Raw genomic sequence first — 23,407 nt, 5'->3', positions numbered from 1 at the left:
TATCTCAAGGTGGAGGAGGCTGGTGGCAAGTCAGCTTGTGCTTGCACTATGGTCTCCCCTGCATTTGAGGTGCTCTTTATTCCATGTAATGACCCATGCATTCATGTAACAAATACATTGGAGAGAGTAGGGATGGGAACTCATTAAGTGAAGTGGTTCAACAGTATGAATTAAATAATAGTACTTGGGAGTTATGGCTGGGGAGGTCTACTTCTGCTAGGTCTTTGTGATCATATGTGAGAAAAGATGTTAGCTGGGAATGTCTGCTGTCTGCCTGATATGCTTATGTGCATGCACAGCTTTAAAAAGAACTTTAGATGATTTGAAACTGACTGGGAATAGCTGTATGTTTTCAAGGAGCACTAGTGCAATAGATAACGATGCTAAGATTTGCTACTTAATCCATTACCACCTACAGATTTCTTATTTATTGAAGATATTTTTGGGGGGGGAATTAGCTATCGATCAAGCATGTTGTGGGATGGTTGGGGACATGTCACTGTGGTTGTATGATGTTCGTATCCCGTTGCAAATCATCTTATGAATACCAAATACAGCAACATTTTTGGATACTTCAAACTTATAATTGTTTTCATTGTTACAGTAAACAGAATAGTAATTCTGTATCATTCCCCTCTCAAACATGATAGAAGCATCTTCAAGTATTTATTAGCTTATATTTATTTTGCTAATTACTACATTTAAATTAAATTAGCAATTTAAAGCTAACTAATAAAGCACATACCAGACATATGTGAGGCAAAACTTAAAATGCTTTGTTAGTTTTTCTGACATTCAAATGCATTTCTCCAAACACTTTTTGTATCCTGAAATTAAACTAGATATTCTACTGATCTTCACTTGATCTTATCATAATTAGGTTCTGATGTTGTTTTAGATCTGTGGAGTCAATGGGTGAAGGACAATGTTCCTCTCCAGAGTCTCTTTGGAGGCGATACAGTGAATTTGAATTGTTGAGAAATTACTTGCTAGTGAACTATCCACATATCATTGTACCACCTTTACCAGAAAAAAGGGTAAGTCTCAGTTCTAGCTCATTCTGTTTGGTTATGTCTTTTAACTACATTATTCATACTTTGACTTGAATAGAATAGAATAACAAAATTGGAAGGGACCTTGGAGATTTCCCCGAAAATAAGACACTGTCTTATATTAATTTTTGCTCCAAAAGTTGTGCTACTTCCAACCCCCTTCTTAGGCAGGAAACCCTACACCACTTCAGACAAATGGTTATCCAACATCTTGTTAAAGATATCCAGTGTTTGAGCATTCACAACTTCTGGAGGCAAGCCATTCCACATATTAATTGTTCGGTCAGGAATTTTCTCCTTAGTCCTAAGTTGCTTCTCTCCTTGATTAGTTTTCACCTATTGCTTCCTTTTCTACCCTCAGGTGCTTTGGACAATAGCTTGATTCCCTCTTCTTTGTGGCAGCCCCTTAGATGTTGGAATACTGCCATTGTTAAAGTTCATGCCTCAATGATTACATACCTTGATATTATTTGGGGTTCAGGATCAATTCTTGACTTATATTTTTATTTCTTGTGCAAATACATCCATTGGAGTTTTTAACATTTAAAAAATAGGAGATGTGAGCCTAGAGTAGAGCTTGTGCAGCTATTTTTTAAAAAATCTAGTACTTCATTGTACATTTATGCAAATCATATATAATGATTAACCTACTTAATGTGTCATTTAGAGTGAGAAAATTTAGACTACGATATGCTTTTTTGTGTCAGAGTGCATGTGGGAGAAAACAATTGATATATGCAGATGAGGAATGAAATAATTTTATAAACAAGGCACCTAATATTACAGGCAATTAATTTTAACCAATAATACCAGTTGTTATCTTTCTCCCCTTTTGAAGGCAATGTGGTATTTCTGGCAAGTATATATCTACACAAATATACTCACATGTACGAATATTCTTTCTCTGTTATGGGTAATAGAAACCCCCAAGATTATTCCAGTTAGTGGTCACATCAGTTATCCATAAATTGATAATATGGGTTGTTGCGCATTGTTTTGTCTGCTTTCACTTTTAAATGATCATTTTAAATTCAGAGTGGTTTTCCTGTCAGGTAAATATCATACACATTTTAAAAATTACAAATATTTCATACTATTAACCTTCCACTTTGTTTTGCAGGCAGAATTTGTTTGGCATAAGCTCTCGGCAGATAACATGGACCCAGATTTTGTAGAGCGACGGAGGATTGGCTTGGAAAACTTTCTTTTGCGAGTGGCTTCACATCCGGTTCTTTGCCAGGAAAAGATGTTTAATGCATTTTTGACCCTAGTATGTCGATTGGATTTTGTAAAATATATCTATGCACCTTAATTTTAATTCATCGAATATGTATCTATGTACATTTGTGGTAGAAAGCTCTGATGTTTCTTTCTCAAATGGGATTAAAAATTAACTGAAAAATAGGACCATTGATATTGTTCAGATAGGTGGAATAGCAGAATCAGTGTGTGAGAGTTCCTGTGTCTCCTCTTATTCTAATTCTCAGTAATTTTAAAAATTAGATTGTGCATATGTTAATAAACACAAATCAAATGCAAGTTTTCATGTTACAAATTGATTTTTAAATTTTTTTTAACCCCCGAGGTGACTTTTTTTGGCACTGCCAACCTCAACCTTTTTAGGAAGTTAATGATTGGCTTAAGATAAACGGTTCCAGTTTGATATACTCTCTCCCCCCCATGTCACTGATATTACATTCCAAAACATGTATGGTATAAACATTATTAGTATGCATTGGCTCCTTTAAATAGATGGTGAAAGATTTAAAAACAACAGTAAATACTTTGAGAGTATTTGTATACTCGGTGTATTCAGTAGCCTAATTCTTTGTGCCTCATAAAGGAGTATTAAACAAGTTAACAATGTTAATTTCTATGTTAAGAGGAAAAATATCTTAGAACACAAATAATGTATTGTTCTAAAAACTGTAATCCTGTAATCAAATAAAGCCCTGCACTACTATTTATTGAAAATACACAATACTACTTTTACAATCTTCTCTCTCCAAGACGGCATCTATTAATTGTTTTTGAAGTGTTTTAATTATATAGAACATTTTATCTCTGTCTATACATTTGAGCATTGTATGGAAAAAAATATAATTTTCTGTCCCTCAGACAATAGTAGAATTTGGCAATTATCCATTTAAATCGTGAATACAAAATTCTTTACCCAATTCATAAATATAGCATTTGGTGGCATTGGATATAATGATGTGACTGATATAAGTGTATCATCATTGTTAGGATTGTCAGATTAGTTTTAAACTTACTGAGAATGGTTTGACTCGTTTATATACTTTTGGGGCCAATGCATTATGCCTCACACAGGGAAGGACAGTGTTGCCATAACAATCAATGCATCATTAATAAAGCCTAGAAATAATGAATATAATTTCTATTTCTAGGAAACTGGCTGGAAGGAAATGGTAAATGAAACAGGGTTTCAAATGAAGGTAATTACTTTATAATGCACCATAATTATATATCCAAAATGATGTAATCATGTAAACTGACTTACTAATAAAGTTTTGTGCCAGAGTTTAATATTGTGTGCTAAAGTTCAGGCAGTTCCAAATATTTTTCTATAATTACCTTTCATTTAGAAAATGAATGTTCTATATCCTTCTAATTATGTTCTGAAATATGCGCATCTACAAGGGTTAAAATGCTACTTAGATGAGAATATTTGCACACACAAAAATGCTAAGTAACTCTGCATACCATACCATCTTCATAACTATAAATCATATTAAGAAAGAAGTCATCTGCTATGATTGTGCAAGACAGCAGAGAAAGGAATATACAATTCTGTCTTAAGTGCCAAGCAACACATTAATTTTGCATTTTTAAGAGATACTTAATGCTACCACAAATATTTTGAAAGATGCCTAGCATTATGTTGAAATATTCCAACATTACTGTTCTAATCTGAATTGGGGTTTTATATTCCAGCTGCTGTTTTCATGCTTTTATAGCTTAAGTAAAAAATTTTACGGAACAAAACAAATTTCTAATAAAATTGCACCTTGGAGGATCTAAAAAGCTGACTTTGAAATTACTTGCTATCTATTGAAAATACATTATATAAGTGTTTTATAGTGAGAGAATTAATGTGTTACATCGTAGTATGGCATGATAGCAATTATAATGTGTGTGCTGCTTTCAAGCAACATAATTATTGATCTGCTTTAGCCCCTCAATATTTCATTTAGTGCATGAATTATGTGCCAATTTTTCCTATGTGCAGAATATAGTATTTTTATCATACACAATTTAAAGAATTTTGCTTATATTAGTGAAATACAATACATGCTAAATTTAAAGACCGTAAAATAGAAAGGAGTAAAAATTGAAGAAAAAGAGAAAAGAAAAAAATGACGATCAATATTTATCACAGGTATAAACAGATTAAGTGATTTCACTTTATGGTTATAAATAATTTTATCTCAATGTTTTTCCTACTAAATTTACAAAAGATGCCTGTTCAATTCTTGAAAAACTTGAGAAAAAGAAGAAATGAAGAGAAATATAATCCTGTGACAATATTTGAACAAGCTAAAAATTAGGGCCATTAGAAGTAAAAGGAACAAATATAAAGTTGATTTATTTGACCTGGATTAAAATACAATGTGTATTTTACTTCTGACTTCCGTTTATGGACTTTGTTCTGCAAGTTAGTTTTGTCAAATTTTATGCTTTTTACAAGAATTATCACAATCATTTTTGGTTGTAATTTTCTTTTTGTTTCTAATTTAACGTGTTTCTCCAACAGGCAGATTCTAGATTAAAAGCTCTTAATGCAACATTCAGAGTGAAAAATCCAGATAGGTAAGTGTGATGGGGCCTAAAAGGAATTGTGATTATACTAATGTAAAGATGGAATCCTGGTTAAGTGCAGTGGAATTTGTTTCTGAATGAAATCATGGAATAGTAGCACTGTTTAAAGGATTACAATGTATTTTAAGAGTCCCCTGCTTTAGTGTAACTTAGCATTCAGTGGATAGCACAGCCAATTGGTTATTATAAGATAATAACAAAAAAAAATATCCCTTGTCATCCTACTTTCAGAATATAAGACATACCTCCCCCCCCCAAAAAAAGAGGGTGGAAATGTCAGTGAGTCCTATACACCAAATATAGCCATTTTTGGCCTCCTGAAGCCCCACCGCTGCATCTAATTTTTGCAAAACATGGGCTCATTTTTTACAAAAATGGGGTGTGCAGAGGGTTTGGGAGGCCTGCAGAATGCTCCTGGAGGCTGAGGGATGGCAAGAACACCCCAATTTTTGCAAAAAAGGGCTGTCTGGGAGGCCTATAGAGGAGCACTCTGCAGGCTTCCCAAACCCTCTGTGCACCTCATTGTTACAAAAAAAGGGGGGGTGAAAAAACAGGCCATTGTTTTCAAAAACTATGTTTTGGCCTTCCCCAGCCCCCAGGAGCACTCTGCAGGCTTCCCAAACCCTTTGAGTGCCCCGTTTTTTGCAAAATGTGGATGTCAAACTGAAGGTCCATGGGCTGGATCTGGCCCACAGGGGGCTTAAATCTGGTATGCGGAACCACACTGCAAATAGCAAAGGACCTGCGGTGTCTCTGCCAGCAAAAACGGAGCTCTGTTTTCACTGGCAGAGGGCTGTAGGAAGATCCCTGCAGTCTTGCTCAGGCCAGCACAGGTGCCCCCTGACATGAGTGACGTCAAACTGACCATGTCCGGTCTGGCCACATCCATCTGCTGCCTCGCCCCCCCAGGTCAAGCACAGCTCTGATGTGGCCCTCAATGAAATCAAGCTTGACACCCCTGTTCTATGCGGTTGAGTCTGATTTGTCTATATGTTCAAGGGGTTATGTAGGGTTTGTTTGTGAGATGTCAGACTTTTATTCAAGACTTTTGTCTTGCTTTGTGGAGGAGAAGTTTGTGTTCCCTCTTGCTAATAATATATTGCTCCATGTTGTACTTCTAGGAGATTTACAGAACTTAAACACTATAGTGATGAGCTGCAGTCTGTCATATCACATCTTCTAAGAGTCAGAGCTGTAAGTGTTTTCATCTTTGCATTCTGATGAAAATAATGTAAGTCATGATGAAAATAATGTAAGTCATGAAAATAATGTCTTAATATGCAGCACACTGGATCATTTGTTTATTCATGTGAAACAGATTGAATCAAATAAGATTAGATTAGATTAGATTAGATTTATTGGATTTATATGCCGCCCCTCTCCGCAGACAAGAAATTATATGGATAATCTGAAATGATAGGGACATATGTAGTGAAGTAGTCAATATGAAATATTTCTGGGGAGCTGTGAAAAGAAAAGTTATGTTTGGACTCTTTGTGTTACACTGCTCTTCAATTAGCAGTGTATGTGGATGGTTTCATGTTTAGAAAGTGTAATTAATTGCTTCTGTGCCTTAAGGCTAGTTCTGGATTTAATACATTTGGTATCATGAATCTAAACATTGAAATACACATTTCTATTCTGTTTTCTCTGTATGTTATCTAGCACTGTCTTCAGGTTAATGTTCGTTGGTTAATTAATCGATCAATTAAATACTCCATTTATCTCAAAAGCAAGACTTCATAATGGGCTTTTTTTGTTGCAAAAAATAATATTCGTCAGAATATTGGAAGAAAAAAACTCATCAGAACTAATATGTTTCTGAAAAATCAATTTGCAGATAGAAATTGTATCTCAATTCTGCTTTCCCCCAATCTGAAACTATGGTCTATATGGTTATGGATATATTTTTAAAAACTGAGAAAGTCATTGTATAAATGTTTTGATGCTTAAGTTAGTGTCCATGGTATAATATCTGGTAGGTGTTTTGATGAACCAAAACGTGGAGTGAAGATAATGGTGGGTTGAGTAGTGCTTAAAAGGGAAAGCGACTAGGAAGTTTGCTTCCATTCCTGGTCATTTTATTTATTCTTTTGTAAGTTCAATTATTTCTTGTATAAATTCATATTCTCAAATGGTTCTGGGCATCTTATTCTCTGTGCCCGAATAAATTATACAGGTGGCAATATAACAATTTTAAACTGGTTAGTGTTTTCTGCTCAACCCTAATAAGAAAGGAGTCTGATTCCAACAACAATTTGTTCTATAATAAAGGCTTTGTTTTGAAAAAAGAAAAATTTAGTAGGAGTGTAAACATAGTCATTTTTATTTTCTGCAGTACTAAGATAACTCTAAACAGATAATAATTTCAAACATCTTGAATATTTTTAAAAATATTTTTCTGGCATGGGAGAAATGTTTTTAATTAAATACAGTTTCTATTTTTTTAGAGAGTGGCAGATCGTTTATATGGTGTATATAAAGTCCACGGGAATTATGGAAGAGTGTTCAGGTAAGACAAGATAACATTTCATTTGTAAAATCATCCCTTTATATTTTGAACATTTATCCCCAACTTTTTAATTTTATGTGATCATTCAAAATGATCGAAGACATAAAAAGCCCAGATTTGAAAGCAATAAATGAGCCATTAAGAGGATGAGAAATGAGGGAGTAGTTAGGAACAGGTAACAAAATATTATTCCTTGCCACATCCCTAGTGTTTTTAAATACAGTATGGACCATAATTGTGTATCAGAAATGAGGATATGCAGTATTGGAAGGCTTGTATTTTCATTGACTAATGGAAAGGGGGAAGTTTGGCTTCTTCCTTGCCTGAATGGTTTCCCTAGAGAAAAAGGTTCAGCCTCTTAATGGTTTTTTGTGGCGGGGCCATTGGCAAAAATCAGATGGGACAGTTAAGCATAGGCCCAAATCCGGTTACAGAGCTTTTCATCCTGGGCTGAAACCAAAGATAATCATTTTGTGTTGACTATTTTGGGTGGGAGGCTTAATTGGAACATGAATAGCCTCCCCCTTGCTCTCTCTATGCCTGCTATTTTCATTTAAAATATAACTTAAATTGGGATTTGTTTTCCTGCCAATAGAAATTGCTGAAAAGCAGTATTTGAGACCTTTTGCTGTGTTGGCTGTTTGTTACTGAGAGTATGAAATGCAGTTACTCACCAAAAAAAGGGGGGTAATTAAGAATTGCTGTTTGTCTGCTTATAAAGGGCCCCAGCCCAGCTGCATCTGTGTATTTTATATTCCCTTTTCTTTATCATGTTTAAGGAAAAGGAGAGGGAAACAAAAACAAAACAAAAAAGGAGAGAAAAACTATCAAAAGAAAAATGGGCATTTATTTTTGAAACCATGACAAACATCAGCAACATCATTAATATTTAAACTTGAGATTTGTACTTATTTTTAGTTAAGTACATTTAATAAGTTCTGTACATTTAATAAGTAAAATAAATTTTATGATTCTTGTAAATCCTTTATTTTGTTCTTTATCCACTATATCTTTTCCCACCTTTTTCCTATTATACAGTTAATCTGTTTTTAAAAATGCTTTAATCAATAAATCATTAACTTTTAAAAAAAGCTTCATTGCTCTTCTTGCTTCCAGTCCCTTGTAAAAAAATCGAGAAGAAGCTATAAGTGACCTATGTTTAATCTTGTTCAAAATCTATCTGGGTCAGAATAAAGCTTGCTGCATTAGTTCATTTTAAAACATTTATAAACTTGAATCTATGACAGCTATATGTAAACTATTTTATTGCCTCCTGCATTTTTACATATGAAGTTTATTTGTTGTCTGCCAGAAAGGGGGAAGTAGCAAAATATTATTTGTGGACAAAGACTATTTAATTCTTAAAAAAAACAAATGAGGCCAATATAACAGTGCAGATATGTTTGTTTTAGTTGTGTCTTTAGGTATGTATGGTTTAAATGCCAAGATAGTATGCAATTTGCATAATTCTTCAGTGTGATATAAATTTGAAACTGTGGCTGGGTGGTCTCTTGCCATGGTAAATGTAATTTTCTAGTCCAATAATTGTGGCCTTTTAGATGTTGCTGATGTATTGCTCACAGCATCCTTTAATATTTATTATCCTAGCTTGGAAGCAGCTTTGATAATTTACAAATTTCCCTGGCCCACCCTTGTCATGGAGATGTGCCTATTTCATTTTAGAGTTATTATCAAATTCGATTATATACTGTAAATAAAGCAATTTTCTTTTGTTCTAGTGGTTGCGAAAGATATTGTAAAACATTTTTAAATTTTTTTACATAACTCGCAATAGGTAGGTGTTACAAACAACAGCAAATAGAATGTGCAATGCTGTTTCTTATTTAACTCTTTTTCTTTTAGCGAATGGAGTGCAATAGAGAAAGAGATGGGGGATGGGCTTCAGAGTGCTGGTCATCACATGGACGTGTAAGTATTGGCTACATTAGAGTTGATGGAAGCCAGATGAGCACATTAAGGGGATTTTTTTTTGAGGGGGTGGGAGAATAACAGTACGAGCTGTGCTATATTTCATGGGCTCTTAGGTTGAGGCTGCTTTCAAAATCTGTTGCATTAAGTAGCCCAAAGAGTCTCTAGTGGCTTAAAGGGATTTCTTTTTTTATTATTATTTTGAAACTATAAAAGAGTCTGGTGCTGTTCCAAGGTTTCCTTTAAATCTCCATGCCAGAAAGTTGTAGAATAAAACATAATGTAATGTAGACATGATTTTCCGCCATTTATTTGATAGCAGTAGCTTTGCTCTTATTTTATAGATGCTACGAAACTCCTCAAATGTGTTTTTAAATATTCATTATAGTTCATATTTTAATTTGGGGAGATAATAGACACTATGGCATTAACAGGAGCCATTCCCCCCCCCCCCAGAAAACTCTTGCTACATTTCTAGACTGTATTTTTGGTCTATATTACAGGTGTTTTTTTTAAAAAAAAATACCTAGGGGTTTGCTTTTCCTGATTGGTCACTGCCGCCCCGAGTCTACGGAGAGGGGCGGCATAAAATCTAATAAATAAATAAATAAAATAATTCCATAGCATTTTCAACATTAATGGTGATTCTTCTGCAAAGTACTGTGTCTCCCCCCCCCAAAATACGACCTAACCCGAAAACAAGCTAGCCCAATTTTTACATCTGTGCCTAATATAAGCCCTACCCCCAAAATAAACCCCAGTTAAGCCCCACCTACCACCTGGTTATACAAGGCAAGGCACATGCATAAAAATCAAGCTAGGGCAGGGGGATGGTGGAGGTACCCCATTGCCCCCACACCCATTTACTGTAGGACTGCTTCAACCAGGCCGTCCATGCCCTGATACCTTCACACTGCTACCTGCCCTCTGCGGCCGCTTTGTGGTAGGAGGCCACATGGCACCAGGGAAACTGCTCGCAGCAGGAGGCCCTGTGACTCATCACACTGGTGCCACCACTCGTGGCAAGATGTGTGGCACATTGCACCAGTGCCGCTGCTCACGTGTGCAATGGTGCATCTTGCCACACAGGCTCCTGCCGCAATCAGTGGCACCGGTGCGGCAAGCCACCCAGTATCCGGTCACGAGCGGCCACAGAAGTCAGGCAGTGGTGTGAATAGGTGTCAGGCTGTGGGAGGCCCAGCTATGGTGGTCCTAAGATAAGTGGATAATATATTTCCGCCTCCAGACCTGGTGCTTATTTTGGGACCCAAAAGAAAATAAGACCGGATCTTATTTTGGAGGAAAGATACCATTTTCCATTAGGAAATTATGGGTCTTCTGGAATCGTCCTATCATTGTTACATTAAAATAACAATAAATGAGGATAGGCTTTGTATTGTATATTGTTAGAGCTAGGGTGATCCTAGAAGACAACAAAGAAATGACGAAACAAACCATGACTAGCAATAAATTGAGACACTATTTCTAATTGGCAAGATGCAGTCTTCTTCCTGGCCACACCACAATGTTTAAAATATATATTTAAAATATTCCAATATTTTATCAGTACGTATGCCCTCTTCAATTATGGCTGTGTGGAATAAATAAATATAAATTATCTTTTAGTTCTGTTTTTATTTATGGTTTACCTGCCAAATCCTGTAACCAGTCTTCTTGAATATTTTCCTCTATTAGAATAAAACTTATTTTTTAAGCAAGAAATTTTTGCCACTACAAAATTTATATTTTACTGTAGTAATTATTTCGAAGGTTTTCAGAAATGGGACACTGAATCTTTGGTATCAGTTTTGGTTCTGCCTTTAAATAAAATACGTTTTTACCAAGGCATTTTAATTAGGCCTTATGAAAATATTTTTAAATAAATATCTTTGCAACAGTGATCAAGTTTGGGGAATGTGAATTTGTTTTTCTGGTATTCTTTTCCCCCTGCCCAGGTATGCAGCGTCTATTGATGATATATTAGAGGAAGAAGAACACTATGCTGATCAGCTGAAAGAATACCTCTTTTATGCAGAAGCTCTTCGGTAAGTATATTAATACATCTGCTGTAATTTTACTGATAAAGTTTAAAGCGTTGCAGTTAATTCATTTGGTAAACAGTTGGTAAAATGATCAGAATGGGCATGCAGAAAACTTGGAAGAACTTGCTCTGCATATTAGCCTTGAAATAAATTGTTATCAAATAGCCTTGCTTCTTGATCTTTGCATAGCACAGGAGTTATGCTGATTCCTGTAATAAATGAACTAGGCAAATAAATAAAAAGAACCTATCCTGAGATTTTATACTGAGGCTGCCAGTGGCAGGCTCAAATTATGCTTGTTCCACCATGTTTTGAAGAGATTTATGATTTGTGGAATAAGTAATTATTTACAACTGGCTGGAATTACAAGTAATGGTTTGCAGGTGTGTTACAAAATTATTAGAGAACTTTAAGGACCTGAGATTTAGTAAATATTTAGCCTTTCTGACAGCTGTGATTCAGTGTTTGTCCAAATATCTAAAGCAGATTGAACTACTGAGCAAACCTGTGTGCAGATACCTGTGGCAAAGCAGCCGTGAAATCAAGATTATCAGAGTACAAGAGGGTCAGGAATTATTCATCCAATGAACCAGTCAGAACGGCTATGGGGAAAGCAAGGGCAGAATGTAAAGTGTTCAGAAAATGAGGGATAAATGAGGTGGGCAGGATGCCCAATACTTGGAGATTGAATGGAGATTATTGAAAGACCAAATATGGGCAGGCTGGTATGCAGATCATGGAGAAGACATGGAGAAAGGGCCTGTTTTATTCACAGCTTAAAATAAGGGTACAATTGCTTTGGGTTTTGCTTCTTCCGTAATTGAAACAATTAATGATGCCCCAAGTTTTATTTCTGCTGAAACAGTCCTAACCAGAAATGATTCCAGAATATACAGGCTAGGAAGATTTGTTTTGGGTTTAAACTAAAATGCAAAAATGGGGTGAAAATTATTTTCAAATTTATTTTATAAACTTGACATAGGCTTATAGTTTGAGTAAAGGGATAGTTCTGATCCTAAGGTTTCTGAATCTTTTGGTGACTTCTGTGTTGAAATGTGTTATTTTTGCATACCTGTGATCACCCTCCCAAAGGGACTGTCGCTCAGACACTATACTTTTCCGCCCACACTGGAAAAAAAATAGAGGGAACATTGCCTGTGATCCTGTCCCTGCAGAATATTCTATTGAATGTGGAAATGCATTTTTTTTCTTAATCTAACATTGGTTAGGGAGGCTCTCAAATGGGATGATTACTGTTTGTTTGGAATGAAACATATTTAAAATCTTATTTTTAAAAATATTGTAGCTCTTTGTGTTAAAGAGAGGGTCTCATTTCTTTCTCTGGACACTCATATGGTTAAGCACTTTAATTTTCTAGGTTTATCTATTAAATAAAAACCTTCATAGAAGAAGTTTTCTATTACAGATGGTCCCCTTTCACGTGGCTTAGAGCAGTGATTCTTAAACCTTTTTCTCTCAGGGCCACTTTCCACTTTTAAAAATTATGGAATTTGCATGGGTTATATTTATTGATATTTATCACATTTAAAATTAAAATGTACTTTCAAAGAATATTTCTTTATTCAATTGCATAAAAATAACTATTAAAATGTTTTTCATAAACAAATAAAGTAATAAGAAAAGTGTAATTGTTTTAAATGTTTACAAATATCTTCAGTAATTGACGAATTATGATTTTGTGGATCCCTGTCAGGGTCTTGGGAGACCCTCAGTAATCTTTGAATCATACTTTAAGTGCTTGACTATGAGATTCATTCTTACTGCTTCTTAATGTATAGATTTGGATTGATGAGTAAAATGTTTCATTTATAATTTTAAATTGCTATTTTCAGGACAGTTTGCAAGAAGCATGAACTTCTGCAGTATGAGTTTGAAATGGTTGCTCAGGATCTCCTATCAAAGAAACAGCAGTGTGAGGAATTGGCAACAGGTGTAAGTCTGGCTTTATCTGTCCATCCCTCCACCCACCCATTTTATTTTGCAAAGTTTAAAATTAGGGAGAATCATATTCTTAATAAACATGACATTACATGTGAAATTTTGAAAAATGAGATTATTAAAGCTCAGTCTAGCACAATACCAATGAAAAAGAAAAATAATCGATCTCAAAAGAAACCAAAATGGCTGCATAAAGAACTCTCTGACAAATTGAAAGACAAAAAGGACAAGTATAAAAAGTGGAAAGAGGGGGGAATAACTGAGGCAAAATATCAACAAATAGCCCGAGCCTTAAAGGTGAACTGAGGAAAGCTAAGGCTCACACTGAACAAAGATTTGCAACAAAAATACAAAATAACAAAAAAAAGCTTCTTCCAACATATTAAAACAAGAAAAAAGTCAAGAAAACTTGACTTTGGTCCATTCCTAGGAAAAAGTGGCAAGAAGGTGACAAGAAGGTGACAAGGGAGAAAGCAGAGCTACTTAACTCGTTTTTTGCACAAGGGAAAAACACAAAGGGAAAAACAGTCCAACCTATCAAAAACAGCACCACAAAAATATATATTAGGAACACAAGTATAGGGAAGAAATAGGGAAGAAAATAGTAAGTGAATATTTGTCTACCCTAGATGAGTTAAAATCACCAAGGTTCTGAAGCAACTGACAGACAAGATCTCAGAACTACTGAACTATATCTTTCAAAGATCCTGGAGCACTGGGAAACTGCCACAGGACTGGAAAAGAGTAGTTCCCATATTCAAAAAAGGAAAAAAAATAGATCCAGGAAACACAGACCTATCAGCCTGACCTCAATACCAAGGAAGGTTCTGCAAAGATAATCAAGCAACGAACCAACAAACATCTAGAAGCAAACAAAGTAATAACCAAAAACCAACATCGGTTTGTCAAAAACAGATCATGCCAGACTAATCTTATTGCATTCTTTGACAAAATGACAACAACACCACCAGATGGATTCAAAACTGGCTGACCAACCACACTTAACATGCAGCACTCAATGGAACAGCGTCTACATGGAGGGAAGTATGCAGTGGAGTACCCCAAGGCTCTGTTTTAGGCCCAGTACTCTTCACAAAAAAGCTCCATTCCAAGCCTTCAGCGTTGCAATTCTGGGATGTGAGTCCTTTTGTCAAGCGACATTTGATTATTTGAAAGGGACAGGCTGCGGCCGGAGAGAAGGAATGAGAGGCAGCTCCCGGCCCTCACTGGCTGAACTGATCCGCAAGCCCCAATTAAGGGACCAAGCAGCCCATGAGGTGACCAAGAAAGGGAAGGGCTGCCTCCTATGCTGGTCATGCCCACCCCATTCAATAGGGTTTATTTTTGGGGGTAGCGTGAATATTAGGCCCATCCCAAAAAATCAGTCTAGGGCTTATTTTCAGGATAGGTCATATTTTTTTGAGGAAATACAGTATGTCAGAGTCCAAAATTAAATTATACAGACTTTATGATGTCCTTTATTCCGTAATAACAGTACATTTTATAATAAACATTACTGTTGCTTTGGAAGAATCTGATGGGCATTTAAAAAGTGATTCAGTGTCTTGATTCAGTTTAAAATATTTATTTGTTTATTTTATTTTATTTTATTTAGAATTATATGTTGCCCCACTCCTGGAGGATTCTGGGAGGCTTATATAGTCTATATAATCTATAAACCAAATTCTCCTGATCATATTCTGTGCCACTCCTGCCTTTTTCCTTGTCTCTCCATGGGTTTTGACTTCAGCACTGTTCACTGCGACTAGAACATGTCATGATGAATGGAACAATCCATGTATGGAATAAAGATATGGAATTTTAAGGTGCAGCATGTTCTTGATCTAGTTTCAATTTGGAACATTCGGTAATCAAAATTAAAACAGTCGTATTTTAAATCACTAATACAAAATAGGAACTGAAATGCTTTGTTTTCAGTTCAATAATCTGGATGGGGTAAATCTTGCTTCCTTTTGGACTGGGTGTGAAGGAAATTCAGATGTGATATGTGTTATCCTATTATCTCATTGCTCCTTGGGTATTCTTCCTGAAGCTGGACACTCAGTGGAAGAGAAAAAGTGAGACTATTGTATTGTTGACAGAAATTTTACCTGGGGTAAAAATAAAGCATTTTATCTTTAGTAAATATTTTAAAGCAATGCCCCCATATAAACATTCCCCATGAAAAAATTTGGCTGCCTTGTTTTTCTAGAAGGTAGTCAAGCACTTCTTGAAATTCTGATTATTACACTTTCAGACGATAAGAACATTCTCATTAAAAGGAATGACCAGCAAGCTTTTTGGCCAAGAGACACCTGAGCAAAGAGAAGCAAAAATAAAGATTCTAGAAGAACAGATACATGATGGCGAAGAACAGCTTAAAGCGAAGAACCTAGAGAGCCGGTAACCATTGCGTATATACTGCAAATGATTTTTTTAATGGTTGTCCCTGTATATATTTCAGTTGCTCATGAATATCTCATTATTAAGAGCCGGGGTGGTGCAGCAGGTAGAGTGCTGTACTGCAGGCCACTGAAGCTGACTGTAGATCTGTAGGTCAATGGTTCAAATCTCATCACTGGCTCAAGGTTGACTCAGCCTTCCATCCTTCCGAGGTGGGTAAAATGAGGATCCGGATTGTGGGGGCAATATGCTGGCTCTGTTAAAAAGTGCTATTGCTAACATGTTGTAAGCCGCCCTGAGTCTAAGGAGAAGGGCGGCATAAAAATCAAATGAATGAATGAATGAATGAATGAATGAATGAATGAATGAATGGCAAAGCAACTCTATACAAACCATTTTGTACATTCTGTAATATAAACTACAGAGCCTATTGGTCTATTGGTCTATTTTCATAATTAGCAAGTTTTCTACCTTGGTCAAGCTGGTTTAGCTCTGGTTTAGCTCTGTTAAACTTGAGATATGTCAAACAATATGTCCCTGGAGACTTATTGCTCAATTCTTTGCAATTATGACATATGTTGGTTAAATGCAACATTTTGTTCTGTCATATTTACTTTTCTTAATGTTGTCCCTTCCTACTTACTGTATTTTTCAGAGTATAAGATGCACTCTCCCCCAAAAGAGGGTAGAAATGTTGGTTTGTCTTATACACCAATTACAGTCATTTTTGCTCCCCAAAGCCCTGCCCTGAGCAAAAAAAGGGAGGTTTGGGGAGGTCTGCAGAGTGCTCTTGGGGGCAGGCAAAATATTTTTTTCTTAGTTACCTCTTTGAAATCTTGGTGTGTCTTCTATACCGGTGCGTCTTATAGTCCGAAAAATGTGGTATATGATAATTGATTAAATCTAAAGTTATATTAGTTCAGTAATATTATTGCATATATTTCTATGACTTTTTTATTAGTACATTTGGTTTTTTTAAAGTTTTAAGTGCATACATTCCAAGCCATCTGTATTAAACATTTATTTGAGAGATTAAGATTTCAAACAACAGTTTGCCAAGAATACTCCTACAAACTAATGAAACAACTCCAGCAATAAGAAAAGCATGTGTTATGATTTTGTTTCATTTTAAATGTATTTAAATGTTCAAATGTTCAAGTCAGTGTGTTATGTTGATTGCAAAGCTGAAGTGAAACAGGAGATTCTAAAACGGAAATAAAACAGATGAGGAAATGGAGCTCTTGAATGGATGGTAATGTTGCATGAAATGGATACATAAGAAATTGCAATTAATAGACAAGAAAATAGCAAGCATTCCGAGAATCACTCTCTTGTTTGAATGTATGAATAAACCCATGTCATCCGCCCACTTACCTGGGACTGGTTCTGTGCTAAGGTGTTTCTTGTTTGCTTTAATTTATTTCAGAGATTTCATGAAAAGTGCTTGGGCTGATATTGAACGCTTCAAGGAGCAAAAGAATCATGATTTAAAGGAGGCACTGATCAGTTATGCTGTGATGCAGATCAGTATGGCCAAAAAGGTAAGCCTGACAGAGAAGGAATTTCAAAAAAGGACCCAGAATATGAAATGTTATAATATTAAGTTTTCACCTAAATTAATGAACACCTCAAGAGACCCCTTGTTGTATTCTTTATAGTAGGCTTCTAGTATCTGTACTATTCCTTGTGAATGTAGAAGGGGCGTTAGTCTTACCTGATACTCCTCTTCACATAGGATGAAACTAACCTCCAAGATTGGGGATGAGTAATGGCCGAGTAATTAATAGAAATTAATACATGGATTAATACATGCCGGAAGTTAGTTAGTTAGTTAGTTAGTTAGTTAGTTAGTTAGTTAGTTAGTTAGTTAGTTAGTTAGTTAGTTAGTTCGCTCGTTCATTTATTCATTCATTCCTTCATTCAATTATTTTATGCCACCCTTCCCCTTAGACTCAGGGCGGCTTACAACATGTAAGCAATAGCACTTTTTAACAGAGCCAGTATATTGCCCCCACAATCCAGGTCCTTATTTGTCCTCAGTTAATGCAGATTTTTGTTCTTTTTCTGTCTGTTTTGTTATTCCAGGGAATTCAGGTTTGGACAAATGCAAAAGAATGTTTCAGCAAGATGTGACACAGGGAACTCTGTCCCTGGCTAACTGCTGGAGAACCGAAGCACAAATGCATGAACATGGATGCTAAGTTGCCTCATTTACTATTGGTGTGTTTATGAAACTAGGGCACAAAGAAATGGTCTCTGTTTCTTGATGGCCACCTTGTGGCTTGTTTTGCATGCAGTAGCAAACTGAACTTTGTAATTCTGTTTTGAGATAAGGCTATAGGAAAGATCCAAGCTGGCTCCATTGATCACATTAACCTCTTCAACTGTTCAAAATATACCACGAATCTGTACACTATTGTAAATAATTTCCAAGTGCCCCCCTTTTTTATATGTTACAGTATAGTAAACTGTAACCTACACTGTAAACATATGCTGATGAAGATTATTATTTTTTCTTTGTTTTACAAATATAGTGGTACAAAACTAACCCTCCCCCAAGTATTGGTAATATTCCACAATATCATATGTCGCACATCTCAGATATGTATTTCATCCCAAAAAACTCCCTAAACTTTGTAACACAGGCTTTGGATAGTCATTTCTTATATATCTGGGATGTTTCTGAGCTCAGAAATTAAAACCAATAGGAATTACTTATAGATGTTTTCTGTTTGCCAGCTCACAAACGACTTAAACTATTATCATCTATCAATAAACATATTTAATATGACCTTAACATTTATTCAATATCCCTGAACTTAAAGCATTTGATCCTTAGTTGATTTTTAATATAATAATGTCCCCTTTTTGAATACTTGAGAACACCAATATGAAATCAAATAGGCTTTATTTGCAATATGAACATGTCTCTGCCTTTATTTGCTTATACGTGTCTCTGCCTTGATTTTGCATAATGTACATTTGTCTAGATTTCTTTCAAAAGGAAGTGTATAGGATGCATTGTCACCTTTACAATGTGTTCAAAAAGCAAGATCTTTTTTGCTAGCTTTATATTTCTTATTCCCAGCTGTTGGAAAGCGCTAATGCTCCTTGCTGCTTTTTTCATAATGTTATTTAAGAGATTAATAGGGAATGAAATCAGACTTAACTGTGAATCTTCGTTGAAAAATCATGGTACTCATTTTGTCAAGCATGATTTAACTAGTTTACAATACACATACTAGAAAGTACTTAATCTGTTTATTTCCTCAAATCAGATCTACTTTGCTAAGGCCATTATGAAATAATATTTGCAGATAACTTTTTCAACCTATCATGTAACCTATGATCTTTTTTTTAAAAAAATCAATGATTAATTGTAATTACATAATTATTTCAAAAGAAAATCTAGTATATTAAGGTAAATCAACCACATTGTTCCATTTCAGAGAAGTGTAGAATATAATCCCCAAACTGATAGAACTTTTACATTCCAGAAACAATAAGCAGCTACAAATGTAGACTTTTATAGTAGACTTTTAGAGTAGTTGTGCCTTAATTTAATATCAGTAGGCACTCGGAGTCAATATTTTCCATGCACTTGATCTTCCTAGTGCCTTCCTTCTCTTACCCTTCTTTCATAAGCTGTATAAAATAAATGTATTAGTATGTCTTTTGCTAACTGTATTGAGTTTTGAGAAGGGATCAAAAGGTTTGTGCCAAATATATTTAATAAAACTATCCTTTATTATGTTTTCATATTGATTTTGGATTATCTTTAATTTGACTTTTTTGTTAGTATGCTTTTAAGAAAAGTAAATTTTTGATTTGTAATTACTCATTTTTGGTGATTTAAAAATCTAGTGTTTTGCTTTTGGAAGATTTTCAAGCATTTGTTTCTGTTCAGTGATGGTTCGTGTTTCTACGGATTTCAAGAAGAAGGTTCTGATTGACATTTGCAATGATTAAAAATGTTTAAAATCTGTTTACTGAAGCACACCAGAAAGTTCTTGTAAGAGTTTACCACTATCTGAGGTTTCTCTCCTTCTAGTACCCTATGTGGTTTGAGGATATGATTATAGCAAGTAGGCTTTGCAAATTCTCTTGCAGAACTATGAGCATTTTATGAATAAGTGATATCTGGATGTGCCACTGTAGTATCTTGTATGCTGTCTGCTCAATAGAAAATTTATTTATTTATTAGATTTATTTATTAGTTTTGTATGTGAAACTCTCAGAGATGAGCTTATTTGGCAAGAGAAAGAATGCCTTCTTCTCCATGACTTCCTGGAAACCTTCTCATAAGCAATGCATTACCTGTGGGAGGGGAATAACATGGTTGAAATGGCTCTCAGCCTCCACTTTGTCTTAGCTTTATCTTGCGCCAGATGCAGTTTCTCACAATCTTCAAAGGTAATCTAATATACAATATACTGCATTGGTCTAGGAATAAGGGCATGATGACTTACTATCACTAGTTCTTGCTCTGGGTAGGGCTGCAGTAGTTACACCAGTTCAAACCAGGCCATGGCATTCATTAACCAGTAGCTGTGTCCCCTACTTGATATACTTTGTGTCCCCCAAGAGATCCAAGTTGTGGACCTATTCTTTTGGAGGACGTACCAGGCAAAACAATAACAGGAGCCAACAGAGAATGCTTTGCACGAGCAGCAATGGCATCTTGCAGCTCAGCTTGTTTTGTCTCATCCAGACCTTCACAGCCTCCACGCACTGGGTCGAGACTTCCATGGCATCTCTGACCCAGAGCATTATAATTGAGCATTATTCCTTGCACGGGAAGGAGCACCACTGCTGGAGAGCCAAACCTTACACGTCATCTAAAAGGCACCATAATCAACTATGAACCATCAACAAGAATCAATTTGGAACACTTCTGTGACTTCAGGTTGCACCAAGTCTCAGATCCATGTCCCAGCCTGAATCCTGACTGAAAAGGAACCTTTTTGGCACTCTATATCTGAAGCCTACATCAACTTCTGAACATCCTTTCCTAAAAAAAAAGGAATCAAGGTGATAGTTGTCTAAAATAATTAGGTGCAAGGAAAGCCAGAACACCACCATCGTGTTAAAGCCATCTGACTTGCACTTACCAGAGACACTGACCACTTCCTAATCCTTCAGACCATCTGAAAGAGCATCCATCTAAACTACGAGCCAAAGATACCATGTTTCCCTGAAAATAAGACCCTGTTTTACATATTTTTGACCTCTGAAATAAGCGCTTGGCCTTATTGCCATGCACTGAAAAACCCAATTGGGCTTATTATCAGGGATGTCTTATTTTGGAGGAAACAGGGTATATTGAAAAGCATCCTACCTGTTGAGTCCACAAACAGAAATAAATGCTGGAGAACTATAAAATCGCTGCTTTTGGACCCTAGGATGCAAAGTCACAATTATGGCAATTTTTGCCAGATTTTGTCAATAAAATGTGCAAACATTTCACAACAAACATGTAATAGCTGTTCTTACTCTTTCTTCCCAAGTCTGGGGTGTTATGTGGCAAGGGCTTGGCTGTTTGAATTCTTATTACATTTATTTGCATCCTAATCTTTAATTGCATGGAGCAGCAATTAAAAAAAGAAATAAGGAAACTTAAACATAGGGGAGTAAAATAATAGAATGATAAAACAAAATACATTGACTACTAAAAAAGATAGACAAGTGAGTAGCAGAAAGAGGGGAAACCAGAAATTTGCAAAATGAACAATGCATGTCTATCTGTTCTTAATAACTGGGTCTAAATTAGGTTTTTCAAAACAAAAACAAAAACAAGTAGATGTTCAGGATTGCAATGAATAGCATCCAGTCACTGGTAGAAAGACTAATCTCAAATACTTTGTGTCCCCTAAGTATCCTACAAAAAGGGATGGTGGGTTCAGAGCAGATTTGGAATAAAAGGATAAAGCTAGAATGAGAGGAAAATATAGCCTTTTGTGTTAATCCACTTTAATCAAAATGAAAAGTATTCTCAAACTTTTAGATTTACATATAGTTTCTGTTACTGTTAATTATTTTGAATGTTATTAACAATTTGTGAACTGCCCAGGGTGGTTGGGTGTCAGTTAGAATGTAAATTTAATAAATATAATAATTGTAATAAAATTAGTAATTGATATTTCCTGGAATTTCAGATATTGAAATATTAACACATTGAATAAACAGCTCTATGAACATTGCATAGAAGCATTTTGTTAATGGAAATTTAAAATACTTAAATCTGCTGGATAATGGAAGTAATTATTGAGATCTAGTTGTCTATATGGGGTACGAGCATATCTTTGTTTTCCTTGAACGATTGATCGATCATTGGAAAGACAGATAAATCCAAATACTTGTCCATGGAGCACAGCTCACCATATCTGTTACAATAGATAAAATATGCCTTGAAATAATTATTTAACTGTCCTTATATGTTAGAGAATATAATTTTGAATTCTTGAATGAAGCAAAGTTTGATCATTGGGAATTGCTGTACTTCCAGAATAATATCATTATTTGTACCTGATACATTTGCTTAGCCAAAAAATGTTTACACAGCACCCTCTAGTGAATATACTGAATTTAGCTTTGCAGTGAAGGCTTTTTTTAATTAAAAAATAAAGGTCAATGTATAAGAAAAGGCTAGCATTACCAGAATCAAGAAAATTTTGTGATGTTGCAGATCAGATTTCATCCAATGTAACTTTCTGTGATTGACTATGCAATAGGACTATATACAGTATTTCTGAAGCTAAGTAATAAGGAAATCAATTAGTATTCAAAAATCTACTCTGTAGTCTGTAGGCCTAATAAATTTTCAAGGCTGTTTTTATTCAAAAGGCCAAAGTCCTCAAAGAGGAACATATGGTATGTAACCAATATGCTCCAAAGAGGAAAGTAGGTAGTAATTGCATGGCTGTTTTTGATTTTTATATAAATACAGAAATCCACCCCAAATTTTGCTAAAAGCAGCTTTATCCACATTTCACCAATGCTTTTTATTTTCTACAAACATAGTCCTCCACCCCAACCGTCATGTTTTCTCTCGGTATATGGATTCAGAATCTGGCTTGTAAGAGTAGCTTTGATTGGTTTTATTTCCAAAGAACCCAACAATTGTCAAGGGAAAAAGTGACTCTTAGTACCAGGTGTAAGCTACGGTAGCTCTAAATGCCTAGGATTTTGGATTGGTTATTTTTCGGAATGGCTCCTTTCCTATGTGAAATTCCAGGGAGTTATAAATGTGCTTTTTAATTCACGTCAAAGCTTGAATTCAAAAATGTTGCGATGCACAATCCCCTTATCCTTGTGCCAGCACTTAGATAAAATGCTGTTGTCTGGATTTTTTTAAAAATATTGCTGTGCTTGAATAGAAGGCCACTTAGAGCTTTTCAACAAAGAACATGTAATAATCTGAGAGCTGACCCAGAAGCCACAATAGCTATTTTCTGGTTCATGTTTTAATGGAAATTATAGATTGTAAAAGCAGAATTTTTGATGTATAGTAAGTAGAGATTTTGATATACAGTGAAGGCGAACCTTTTTTTGCTTGGATGCCAATATGCCCACACCCGTGATGCAATGCTCTCCCCCTGTGAATACAACCCCCACACGCTGCCCTCATGCATGCAGGCCTCACTGAAGCCTCTGGGTATCCAGTAGGCCCA

At 35.4% G+C, this 23,407-nt stretch overlaps 1 protein-coding gene across 1 annotated transcript in view; it reads left to right on the top strand.

Annotated features, from left to right (window-relative positions):
* The window catches only part of SNX4 (sorting nexin 4), a 29,115-nt gene extending 9,619 nt beyond the window's left edge, over positions 1-19,496 (top strand). Inside the window, exons 3-14 of the mRNA XM_070730931.1 lie at positions 899-1,037; positions 2,173-2,322; positions 3,461-3,508; positions 4,828-4,883; positions 6,014-6,086; positions 7,343-7,404; positions 9,268-9,333; positions 11,289-11,378; positions 13,229-13,328; positions 15,592-15,737; positions 17,164-17,278; positions 17,823-19,496. Coding sequence (XP_070587032.1) covers positions 899-1,037; positions 2,173-2,322; positions 3,461-3,508; positions 4,828-4,883; positions 6,014-6,086; positions 7,343-7,404; positions 9,268-9,333; positions 11,289-11,378; positions 13,229-13,328; positions 15,592-15,737; positions 17,164-17,278; positions 17,823-17,870 — 1,093 coding nt within the window. The 3' untranslated portion in view covers positions 17,871-19,496. The remainder of the gene's footprint in view (positions 1-898; positions 1,038-2,172; positions 2,323-3,460; positions 3,509-4,827; positions 4,884-6,013; positions 6,087-7,342; positions 7,405-9,267; positions 9,334-11,288; positions 11,379-13,228; positions 13,329-15,591; positions 15,738-17,163; positions 17,279-17,822) is intronic.
* The last annotated feature ends 3,911 nt before the right edge of the window (positions 19,497-23,407 follow it).

This window comes from Erythrolamprus reginae, chromosome 1 (assembly GCF_031021105.1).
Source record: "Erythrolamprus reginae isolate rEryReg1 chromosome 1, rEryReg1.hap1, whole genome shotgun sequence".
Taxonomy (NCBI): Eukaryota; Metazoa; Chordata; class Lepidosauria; order Squamata; family Dipsadidae; genus Erythrolamprus; species Erythrolamprus reginae.
The sequence above is the reverse complement of the archived record's forward strand: the minus strand, read 5'-3'. Positions and strand labels throughout refer to the sequence as shown.